This window comes from Ambystoma mexicanum, chromosome 5p (assembly GCF_040938575.1).
Source record: "Ambystoma mexicanum isolate Mex_15411 chromosome 5p, UKY_AmexF1_1, whole genome shotgun sequence".
Taxonomy (NCBI): Eukaryota; Metazoa; Chordata; class Amphibia; order Caudata; family Ambystomatidae; genus Ambystoma; species Ambystoma mexicanum.
The window spans coordinates 214,289,068-214,301,505 of NC_090930.1; the positions used below are offsets into that span (position 1 = coordinate 214,289,068).

At 43.6% G+C, this 12,438-nt stretch overlaps 1 protein-coding gene across 3 annotated transcripts in view; it reads left to right on the top strand.

Moving 5' to 3' along the window:
• Window positions 1–6,933, top strand: part of LOC138480867 (probable global transcription activator SNF2L1) — a 1,964,402-nt gene extending 1,957,469 nt beyond the window's left edge. For all 3 annotated transcript variants that reach the window (XM_069612650.1, XM_069612651.1, XM_069612652.1), the window contains one exon: window positions 6,497–6,933. In XM_069612650.1, the coding sequence (XP_069468751.1) occupies window positions 6,497–6,568 (72 nt within the window). In that variant the 3' untranslated portion in view covers window positions 6,569–6,933. The remainder of the gene's footprint in view (window positions 1–6,496) is intronic.
• The last annotated feature ends 5,505 nt before the right edge of the window (window positions 6,934–12,438 follow it).

Genomic DNA, 12,438 nt, shown 5'->3' on the forward strand with positions numbered 1-12,438 from the left:
GCCAAGTCTCCTTTCTTTTAATTTGCCAAGTCTCTATCAATCGAGGCCATCATTTGTTACAACACTAGACACTCTATGTACTGAGTCCCTTTTGATTAATCTTTAGAGTAGGTACCTAACCTAATATTGATTTATCGAAGCATTGCTTGATTGGAAAATATTGTTTACCTTCTTCAGCATTTTTTCACAGAGTCACATGCTTTTGAATATTCCCTGTCGTCAGGCTAGAAATCCTCTGTAACATTACAGCAGTTTACCTTAAAACTTCGACCTCTTTGAAGAGGGAGTTCGCTCTAGGGGTCTATTGTGCTTGGAAGAGGAATAAATGCAGACTTAAGCCACTAACCTCCAGTGGCAGTCCTTGCGGGTCTTGGTTGAAAATGACTGGCGGGTGGTGCAGTTGGCCAAGTCATTACAGACACTGTTGGTAAAGATCCTCAATGTAAATGTTCTTTAGGTTACAGGTCGAGCAGGCTGGAACCTTCTGGTGTCTGCATCTTCATGGACTCTTGAAGGCCTCAGATGGAACATGGGATCGCCAGAGGCAATGGGATGGTCTGAAAACTCACTGCCGTAGGCAAGGATGAAGCAGAGTCAACCCAAATATTTAGATGGAAAAAACGTACAAAAATAGACTCAAAATGTCAAAGTTGCAGCGGAGAAAAACTTGAGAGCTCCCAAAACTTAACGTACAGTAAACAAAATCTGAAGATAGCCAGCAGTGGTGGAGCTAAAGGGGTCATGTCTGATTGGCTGTGGTCAGTATGACTCAAAATGACTCAAGTGACAAGCAGTTTAAAGTTTTAAAGGTAAACTGCTGTAATGTTACTGAGGATTCCCATCCTGATGTCGGGGAACATTCAAAAGCATGTGAATACATGAAATGCCAGAGAACAGGAGTTACAGGTAAGTAACCTGTCCCTTCTCCAAAATATAAAGTGACTGTGCATTAACATTTATTGATTTTAATCATGAATTGTTCTTTTGTAAAATCTTACAAAAGTTACCAAAATAGTGTGTATATTTTTCTATTTTTTGTTTTACTCAGGTGTGTGATGTGCTACAAATTACAACACATTACAAATATCTCCAAAGGATGATAAATACAAGTATAATTATATCTCAGAGTTCTGTAAACACATATCGACTTTGCCCAGTTTTTTCTGTTGCAAAAGTGTAATGGCCATTGTGGTACGTCAGAAGCAGAAATCGGGCACAAAGGTGTCATTTTGGCTATAGACCTTTATTTTGGATAACAAAACACCTACCATTTTCTGGCTCTCAAGAGAAGTCCCTCCCTAAAGTAATGATAACTGGGTGCTCGTCGTCAGGGTGAATGTCTAACTAAAATAACTATCCTCTGTCCCAAAATTCCTATTCTGTCCGTTCTACTAAACAAAATAAATAACTAAGAAAGCAAGGTCAGGAGGATGACTCCTTCCTACCAAAATAGTGAACCACAATTATGTGACAAACAACTATAGAGTAGATCAAGTTCAAATGAACGGCCAGGATAATGACTCCCTTCTCCTGGTTTATCAGGTTTCAACCATGATGATAATCTCTAATGCACGGGTGATAATTCAACATAAACAACACCCTTCTGGTCTTGAACCTCAGTTCAGGCTTGATTCTGTATTCTGTTGCTTTAGTGTCTGATTTACCAACCAGGAGAATGACTCCCTTCTCCTGGTACAACATAGGCGTTCTTCAAGATCAAACAATACTTTTCAACAGCCCTTGTTGCTCTTTCCAAACTCCTTTTAGTATGAACCTTAACCCCTCCTTTTCCTGGCTTCTCCACCACTGAGGAAACGTAGATACTTTATATTTTTGAACTTGAATGTCTCTTAAACAAGCACTAGGATTCAAAGGGCCTCTAGAACAAGAAAGGCCAATCCTGATGTGGTGATCTTCCTTCTGATTAGGGTGTTTCTTAAACCAGGGAGACCAATCCCACGGCTTCTTTTATCTTTCTCTCTCAAATCACACTCACTGTGGTGAAGTGAATCACTCCCAATGTTTTTGGTACTTGTGTTTCTGTTACAACAGTCTCTCTGAGGAGGGGGGTCACTCCTGTGGCTTCTCATACTGGCTTTACATTCACCACCCCCTTTGAGACAAGGGAGATCCTTCTTGTTCACACTCAAGGTATTTTGTTGGTACTCACAGAGATGAGGGAGATTACTCCTGAGCTTTCCCAGACTTCTAGTATTTCTGTATTTATCACTTAGATGAGGGAGAGGACTCCCCAGAGAGTCTCCCCTTTTTGTAGTTATGACGTGACTACTGGGGCGAGGAAGATTGCTTTGGATGCTGCTTTTGGCTGGTCCCACTCCCTTACTGTGTCTCCCTTGTTCCCCCCCTCACCTGTGTTTGTAGCAGGACACATGACTGGTTGTTCCAGGGGCAGTGGATCACTGGGCCAGCCTCGGTGACGGCTTTCCTTGCCTTCTCACATCTTGCTGCGACTCTGCAGGCACCTCTCAGTGCAATAGTGCACCATTCTTGGACCAGGCGGTCCATGTCCACAAAGTCCTGCCACTGTTTTCCAACTTCACGCTTCCTGGTAAGCACTTGCGTAGTCGGTTGGCAGGGGAATACCTCAGTTTACCCCTGGTGTCCTCAGCGCTACAGATCAGCTTCCCCAGCGTTCTCACCCATTTCGAATCTACTAGGCTTTCTAGGCTTTACACCTGGTGCTTCTCATTTCAGGTAGTCCTTCACCTCTTTTATACAAATAGGCTTGGTCGTCCCCAGCATAAAGTCACACTCTTTCCCTTTTTTCCTTTAGCCCATCTTCATCTTTTCTCGTGGCCTCCTTGTCTCAATACGTAGTGGGTGAACACTCCATATGCTTCTTTGAGTGCTCTTCCTCATCTCAATAGCTTTTGGAAAGACTTGTAAATGCCCTTGACTTTTATTGATTTTACTAAATTACAATACATAACAATAGTGCTTTCAGATGGGCTGTTAATACTTTTAGGAGGTCTTAAAGTCTCAGGGATGAGAGGGTACGGGCAGTGCTGTCATTAGGCAGCATCTTCCTAGATCAGGAATCCAGCAAAAAATGTCTACCTGCATATCAGATCCAGCTCCCTAATCCTGGGGAATCCATGTGCACTCCAGTGAGCACTTTACATGTTTTCAAATGCTGCAGTGCTTTCTGTGCATTCGTGTCGATTTGGGATTTGAATCGTGTCACTAGGCTGAGAGGTGCAACACTTGCCCATAAGACCATTGAGGGTCCGAGCAGGAGTGCTCTGAAATAGCATGTCAATGTTGCACTGTACAGGAAGCATTGATGTACATTTAGGGGGGGGGGGGGCTTAAAGGGTGTGCACATTTTGTACTTTGCTGACATTACAAGAAAATCAGCTATTTTCCAGGTGTTCATGATTCATCTTCTGAGGGTCTGAGAGGCAAATGTTTATGGGAGTGACTAAAATAACCCCCTTGCCTGTGCCCTGCGCTGACCCCACCCGACCCCCGTGCTAGATGGGATCCCCCAGTAAAAAAGTAAATTTCTCCCAATGGGTAAGGGGGTTCCTGAATGGAAAGGGAGTCCCTATCCCCACAAGGGAAGTCTCTCTGTGTGAAGTCCTCCCACTTTTTTACCACCCCTAGTGAGATTGTTGGGTATTGGCCTCACCTCCCTCCCAGGGAAGGGTTCCCCTCTGTGGAAAAGTGACAAGATCCTGTGAATCATCACGTTATCTGTTTGGGAGTGACGGTAAAGTTGTGTTATGTTAAAAGAACTTATAAAGCGCACGTTCACCCTAGTGCATCATGGCGCTCACCGGCAGAGGAGAAGAGGACAGAAGAAAGATTCAGAACAAGAATGTTTTTAAGGGGTAACGAAAGGGGTGATGCTCAGAGGTGGCATGCAAACAGTGAGAAAGAGAGTTCCAAGCCTTGGCTGCAGCAACTGAAAAAGCACAGCCACCCATACGGTAAAGTGTGACTGGGGGAACCTGAATCACGACAGCGGACTGTGAGCGAAGTGGGGGTGATGGAACATAAGGGAGAAATTTGGTCTGCAAATATTCTGCACCCTTTTTTATAGAAGGCTCAATGCACAATGCAAAGTGATTTAAAAAGAACACGCTTCTCAATGGAAAGCCAGTTGACGAAGCAGGGGGTACATATGAACGCCAAGCTGGGGATGAAGTACAGACCTGGCTGCAGCATTCTGGAGGAGCTGGAGGCGGTGCATAAGATAAGGCTGACCAAGATAAAGTGCATTACAATAGTCGATGGTGCTGAGGACAAGAGCTGCAATAACAGGAGCCTGAAATTGGACAGGAATGAAAGGGATAACTTTCAGTTTAAAGTGTCCAGATTTGCAGACTGAGTCAACCTGGTCAAACATAGATAGAGATAAGGAGATTTTTACCCCAGATTTTTTACAGAGGAGGTAGGCATAGGAAAAGGATCCAAAGAAGTAGGCCAGAAGTCGGCCGTCCAGAAAGACAGAGGGCTGGAGGTGCCAACAACGAGAACCTCTGTTTTATCACCATTAAGTTTCAGCCATTTCCCTGCCATCCAGGAACCAAGGTCCCCAAGGCAAACCCTAAGCCGTGCAGCAGTATCCGGCTGAGTAAGATCAAGACTGACCATAATTTGTGTGTCATCGGCATAGGAATAGTAACGGAAACCGGGGGACTGCATAAGGTGGAGAAGTGGCCTCATATAGATATTAAATAGTGTAGGTGAAAGTGCAGAGCCCAGCAGAACGCTGCAGGATAATGGGACAGATTTAGAACAGAAGGGAGGAAGAGAAATGTACTGAGAGCGGTCCACCAGAAAGGCAGAGAACTATGCCAAAACTTGACCCGACTCGCCCGCCGCCGATAGCCAATAGATCACAGCAAAAATTGACATTTACACAAAAAATCGCTGCAAAAAGGTTGTGGTTTTGCCGCTGCCTTCCATGTAAAGGATGCGGGGGACACCCCTGCAACCTCCAGACCCATTATACCATTTAAGGGAACCGGGGGACACCAACGCAACCCCTGCTCCCCTTAAATGGTATAATGGGGTACACCTTTACCAGGTCAAACCACAGCATTTTTGCCACAATTTTTTGTAAAGATGACATTTTTGCCACAATTTTATTACTGCATACCCAAAATTACAGCTCCAACCCCACCCTAATCAACCAGGCGAACAAGGTCTTCCATCACAGGAGTGAGGACTGACTCTGTACCTCTCCGAGGGCGGAACCCCGACTGGAAGGAGTCAAAGAAACTAGAGAATTCAAGAAACAAGAAAAGCAGAGGAGCGACAAGAGACTCCAGCAACTTCATAAGGAAGGGGAGAAGTGAAATTGGACGAAAATTAGAGAGCACAGAGGGATCAAGAGAGGGCTTTTTGAGCAAGGGGATCACAAGCACTTTTCAGGGCACTGAGGATATATCCAGCGCGAATGGAAGTATTAACTGCCGATGGGATCAGTGCAACAATATCACCCGAGATCTCCTTAAGAAGAGCAAGAGGGATAGGGTCAGAAGGCAACGCAGATTTAAGCTGATGAATAGCCGAGAGAACCTCCTGATCAGAAAAAGTAGGGAAGCCAGACCAAGTAGAATTGGGCACAGTCAAAGAACCAGAGAAGGACGAAGAGCAGACTGCCGAGCAGAGTTGCTAATATTCTGACGGATGGTCTCAATGTTGTTGAGAAAAAAGCAAGCCAGAGAATCACAGGTGAAAATGGGCCTGGTTACAACTTTGGTGTTATCCTGTCGGTGAATCCGATGGGATACTACTAAATGGTATTACCGTTACCGCAACTTGGTCTGGTGGAGTTCCCGCCATATTCCAAGTGCCGGTAAGGGCAGTAAATACCCATTCTATGGAGTCCCATATAACTCCATGGGGGGATTTGCGAGTATTACCACAGCCAGGGATACTGGCAGTTTTTGATAATGGGGTGCTGAAATTATCAGCAGCTCCGAGCTGTAGGTATTTCTGGCCACCCCACCATCAAACTCAGAGTTAGTCGTTGCAGTAATGTGTCGAATCAGAGTGTCTACACTTGGTTATGGTGAATATTCTTAAACCATTCTACAGCAATAACAATTCTGACCTGTAGATGCCGGCTTTTTAAATTAATGAGCAGTGAAAGCTGCCATATAACCCCCCCGATCTGTCCCCACTATGCAGAAGCAGGTCACAATGTGAGGGGAACAGAACGACGACCCTGATTCACAAGCGGTCTGGCTGTTTCACCCTGAATCTTAGACCCCATTGGAGTCAGGCTATTAGTGTTTCTTTATCAAACCGGAAAATGTTATGCTGTAGTTGTAAGTATAGATTAATAGAGTATATTTCATGTTTCACAGCGTGCCTTAATGCTGTTAATTTTACTTAGTTTGATAAGTGTCTGCATTGTGTTTTTGTTTTGTCTTTGCTTTTAATGTACTAAATAGATAAAGTGAGAATACTATTGCAGTTCTAAAATGAATGACACTATATTTGCAATTATTTATTCTAGTCACATAAAAGAAAAGCAGATCCATCCGTTGAGAATTGTGGAAAAAAGGATGCAAAGAAAATTAAATTGTAATGCTGTCAAATGCCAGTGCAACATGAGAACAGAGAACATCCACTTTCTTCGCCTGCTGCAATAATGCTTAAAAAATGCTAGTTGGCAAAGCCTCCGTTTTCATTCTAATAAGTTTGGTTTTAACATACATTTATGTTTTGTGTGTGCACATTTTGTAAATTTTACAGTATTTCCTCTTACCTTGCTTCTGCATAGATTTACGTTTAAAAGTATTCCAGTATTTTGTGTTTTACATTTTGTGACTGTGAAGCCCAAGAAAAATGTACACAATTCATGGTGTTTCTAAGCGTGAGTCGGTCTTTTAGCTTTTATATGTTTTATATGCTGCTGCTTTGAAATTAAACCTAGATTGGTCTTTACAACGATTTCTTCATATGTTATGTTCATTACTTTCTCATTAGAGACAAACTTTAATATTTTATAGGTAAATTGATTTGGAAAGACTCGCTCAAAATCTGAACATGTAAACGGGACGTCATGTTCTTCCATTCATAATCTGATTGGTGTTCCAAAGGATTGCTTTCTCCTGCAGATTCCTCATCAGATAGATATCCATTCCTGTGTCAGCTGCACACAAAAACCTTTTGTCAGGGAACTTAGTGCATCTCAACTCAGTCGTCGATCCATCTTGACTCAACGTGGTGCTCATCAACTCCAGATGTGATGTCGACCGCTGTATATATACTACTGCCCTCGTAACTCAGTTCCATTTTTTACACACGCTTATCACGCTGCTCGGTGGAACAAGGAATTTACATTCAATATTTTTGCTAAAATCAACCTGCTTCATTGAGATGTCCGCTCCCAAGGTGTCTGGATATAAAAGATGTACGGACTGCAATTCAAAAATGTCTACTACTGACCCACATAGCATCTGCGTGTGGTGTCTCTGTGCTGACCACATCACTGAGGATTGAGGCTCCTGTCAAAAAAAATTATGGAATAACCAAGTGCGATATTTGTACATTTCTTCTTGAGATACCTGAAAGGTTGGCTGGAAGATAATACAGGATGTGATGTAGGCTTAAAATACTCCAGCTGAGAGGCTTTGCGACAATGCTTTAACTAATATTGTATTTGGAAAGAAATGTAGCCCATTTTGACCCTCCTTCCTATAGATGCATACATGCAAGCCATTCAATAGAAAGATGAATCCACATTGAACAGTATGAAAGGTGCATACTGTGCTTGTTAAATATCACTGCGTTAGACGTTTTCATCAGTAGGATTAACAAACTGAACATTAACACCAATGCCAAACACGACCTACATCTGCCTACTCGCTACACTAATAAAAGAACAGATACACAATCTGACTCGTATAGTCACTATAATGCCAGCCTAGAGATTAAATCATTACCCACGTAAATACACATCATTATTTACCCAACCCTAAAGAAAACCAATTGATCCACCTATGTCCTAACTAGCTACCATCCTATCCTGTACCTTCCTCTTGAAACCAATATAAACATGCTGGTAATTATATCACCTTTTACAAAGCACACTTTGTGCAGGATTCCACACGCTTCTTAGTTTTGTAATGATAGATGTAGAATTTCTCAAGTAATGTCAATCAGTTCCTCATAAAGGAAATGGGCCTCTTTGGTCCTACTGGGATTTAATCCTCTGATTACAGGTTGCCTATGGATACTTAAAGCAAGCAACTTGCTTAGCTATATCTCTGCAGAGGGTGGGAGGCCTCCAGCTGCAGAAATACAGAGAAGACAATCCCATGTTCTATGAACGAAAAACTGAAAAACTCCTTAATGCCTTAGATTGCAACCAACCAGCAACACTCTTCCTTTTAATTTCATCTGCACCTGAAGGTACTGTGAATCATAAGATATTACTCCAGTTTCTCCATTGTGATATGATAGTGTGGTTGTCCTTAAATAGTCTGAATGTTTGCTACTTAATAGACTGAGTCAGGTAAAGCTTGCTCATTTTCTTTCAGATTCAACTTCATTATAATGTTCTGCAGGTCCTATCTGAGGTTGTAGCATCTACTTTTAATTCTTTTTTGACCGTTTCAGCTCTCTCTAGATAACGTTTGATTTGAACATTTGATTAGGTAACTGCAGTGTATATTTTAATGCAGTTACACTTGCATTTCAAAATTCTAAGAATGAATGGTTAGTTTCTGCCTAAACTTCTTAAAAACAGAAGAATTATTTTTAAGAGCTCCCAACTTACCATGTTTTCACGGTCAAAATCTCTGTGTCACCACCCAAATCCAGCAAACAAAGCAACAAATATGGGTATTATTTGTATGTTTGCAGACATTTATTGGTAGCACATATGAGAGTAGCGTAGACTAAAACTCTTGGATTTGAACTTGTGAACTTTGTTAAATTGTCAGTCACATACACTATGTTCAGGAGCTGATACATCATCAATCCAACCAGTTAAACTTCTAGAACTAACATAAGATAAAGATTTGTCCCCATAAATCTAGCCTCCATAAAAGAGAGAGCACCAATAAAGGGAGAGAGGAGCGGGAGACAAGGAGAGAACAAGGAAAAAAGCGAGACAAAAGGAACGGAAAGACAGAAAGGAAGAGAAAGGAAGAAAAGGGGCAGGAAAGAACACAGGAAGAGAGGCATGAGATGGAAAGGATGTAAGAGAGCAATAGAAAGAGCAAAGAAAGAGTTATTCAGATACCTCCAATTAGCACAGTGTGAGCATAGGTTGAATTTGCCGCTAGTAACATTGTTTGATTGTTAGAGTAACTTAAATGGCCTAATACTGTTGGGGGACCGAATTTGATAACAGTATAGTGTGTAGTTTGGAGGTGATAGCCCCCAGAGATATGTCTCCCCATCATGGAGAGCCCTGCTAGCATTAAATACCACTTCTAATCCCAGAGGAGAAGATGGTCTTCTAGTTCATGGTATACTTGGGAGGAGGGCCTGTTCTCGTCTACTAGCAACATTAGGCCTTGATTGATTAGAAATGCTTTCAGATACTTTTTAAAGTGGGGGAATGCATCCCTGCCATGTGAGGGTGCCAGCTGCAGCCTGCTAATGGAAATTCTAGGATTTTTTTACCCTGCCATAAAAATGTATATACATTTCTGGGGGCCACTCCATTGGTAACATAGACAGGGGATAGAGCACTACCGGGGATACACGCATATTGATAGTCTCTACCTGCCCCTACCACGACAGTATCAATGGGGACCATTTAAGGAGGAGCATCTCTACTTTCGTTTTGACTGCTTATTAGAGAATTGAATAGGCATATATTTAATGGAGTCCAGCTTCCATAATAACCCAGCAGTCTCCACATGTGTTTTAAAACAATAATGATTGATGTGAGAAACCTGAAAGTGTCTTACCCTCTAGTCTCCAATGATCTGTCCTCCGGGTGGCCAGGACTCGGCCATCGCTTCTGGATACAGTTCCTGGAGGTAGACTAGTGCGGGAAGATCACCTGGGTGAGGGCCCCTGGGCAAGTGGAAGTGGGACACCAGATGGTGAGATGTGGTATCCCCTTCCCTGGAACACCTTTACCCCATCCTACCAGGTACGATACTGAGGCACTCAACCCTACCCCCACCTTTCCCAACACAAACACATTCTCATGGACAGCGGACTGTGAGAGAAAACGGACTAACACCCGAACCGTATACCTGAGATGTCCCAATACAATGGTCCTGCAGGGTCAGGCAATCACTGATCATTACACATACCTGACTTCCATCACGCTTCCCCAAACAGATAAAAGGTGGAGCATGAAAGCACACTCTGAGCGAGGCAAGGAACATGAGGAAACAGCAGTTACAAGATGGCAGTTTAATACAAGGCAAAAGAAGGCAAAAAGAGGATTGCAAGGAGGGAAGTGGCCTTGACCTATTCAACGCAAGACCGTTACTTTCATGAATCTTCGAGAATTGGAAACGTAAGGAATAGAGGCTAAAGAATCCTGAATTGTGTGTCAGAGGGGCACTCCTGCATTGACAGTCAAGGCGGGTTGAATCGTTTGCCGCTGTGGTACAGTCCTTGGCTCCTACAACAAAGCAGCGCCAGTGAAGTCAGCACAACCAGTGAGTTGGGGATACTGATACCAGATGGTATGTTGAAGCCAAGGTTGCAAGCGGCAACATTGTATAAGTGAAAACTGAAGAGAACAGTGTATGAAGCGTATGTGGCAAGTGACGTGAGCACAGTTAAACCAGCAGGTGAGGGGGGGGGGTTGAACTTTGAAACCAAGATACAATACCGTAGACAGAGTGGTCCGGCCCTACGTGGATGCTCATTCGAAATTCTCTTTTAGGTATCCAGCTGAAAGGTAACAAATGTGACAAAGAATTGTGAAATCGAAGTGGTCCTGCAACGGGTCAAGCAAAACCCCTGTGCACATTCGAAAGTCTTCAATAGTTGAAATCCTGTCTGAATTTGGTCCGAGCCCGGCAGAGGGCGATCAGCTAAAAGCTTTTGGTTAAAGCAAGTTTGTGTAAAGTTACGAGCATTGTGTTAAAAGGAATCTGAGCCTGACCGAGTGGGATCTGAGATCTGAGCCCGACTGAGGGGGATCTGAGATCTGAGCCCGACCGAGGGGGGTTCGAGATCTGAGCCTGACTGAGGGGAATCCGGTGTGAACTGTGGGTCACCTGAGAGAGAATTTCCTATGAACATTGTATAGAATATCTGAGCCCAGATGAGGGGGATTGAAGGGGAATAACATTGTGTTGAGAGGATCCGAGCCCGGCTGAGGGGGATCCGAGGTGAATAGTGAATCGGCAGAAAAATTGAGTACTTGTGAAACTCTTAAAGAAGAAAGGAACTTATTGTTTGCTTGTTGCATCAGGCCCTCTAAATCAAGAGACTTTGATTGGCAAAGAGATTTGGACACGAAAAGGCCCTGATGCTCATGTTTGATCTACACCTTCGTGCTAGAGAATCCAGAGTCTGTGCTTAGCTCGAATGCACCGCATTGTCCTGTGCTGAAAACATGGGGAAGGGTGGCCAATGGCCTGAATGTCCTGACATATCATTTTGTGAACACTCCTTTCTTTAGTAAGGTAAGGATTGGCAATAGGTTTATTATTACAGACTCTTTTATTTTGACAAGACACCACTAGGACTGTTATTATTTGATGGTATTAGCTTGCTCCCATCTGTAGATTTAGGATTAGATGGGTGTTTTTCAAACCCTTTTTGAAGTTCAATAAACACCCTCGAGCTGTGGTCACTTGTGTCTGTCTTACTGTTGATACCTTTCTTGCATTGAGGAGCATAACTTAATTTTGTTCAATGTTTAACTTGCTGGCAGCTGTTAACCAGAAGCTTTGGTGGGAAATTGCTGACTTCCTCCCAGAGCTTCCGAAGCAGAGCCAATCACGATTCAAGGTGGGACTGGCAGAGGCCAAGATGGTGGCACAAGACTTCATGGAGTCCACCGTGGCCCACATCGACACCTCTGGCCGGGCATCTGTATTGCCAAGGACATGAGAAGAACACCCTGGCTCTGTGCTACTGAATTCAACCCGGATGTCCAGGAATGCATATTAGACCTTCCGTTCGACAGGAGTGACCTCTCCCACTCCACCACGGAAGAGGAGCTAGACAAAAAGAAAGACAGCTCACAAACGGCCAACATTCTTACAAAGACCACGCGCAAAACGTACACCCAGTCACAACAGCACTCGGACAAGGGGCGTACATACGGAGGGTTCCGCTGCTTCCAAGAGTGGAGGTCCAGGCAGCCTGACGGTTCGCCAATCCCAACATTGGTGCAAACAACAGAAAATGGGGGGAGTAAGGCCTTTTCCCAGTCGCCCTCCTCCACAACAGCCTCATAGGGAAAGAAGGCATGACACGCCCCTCCTGGTCCACATGTCTCCAGTGGGAGGCAGGCTTGCTCTC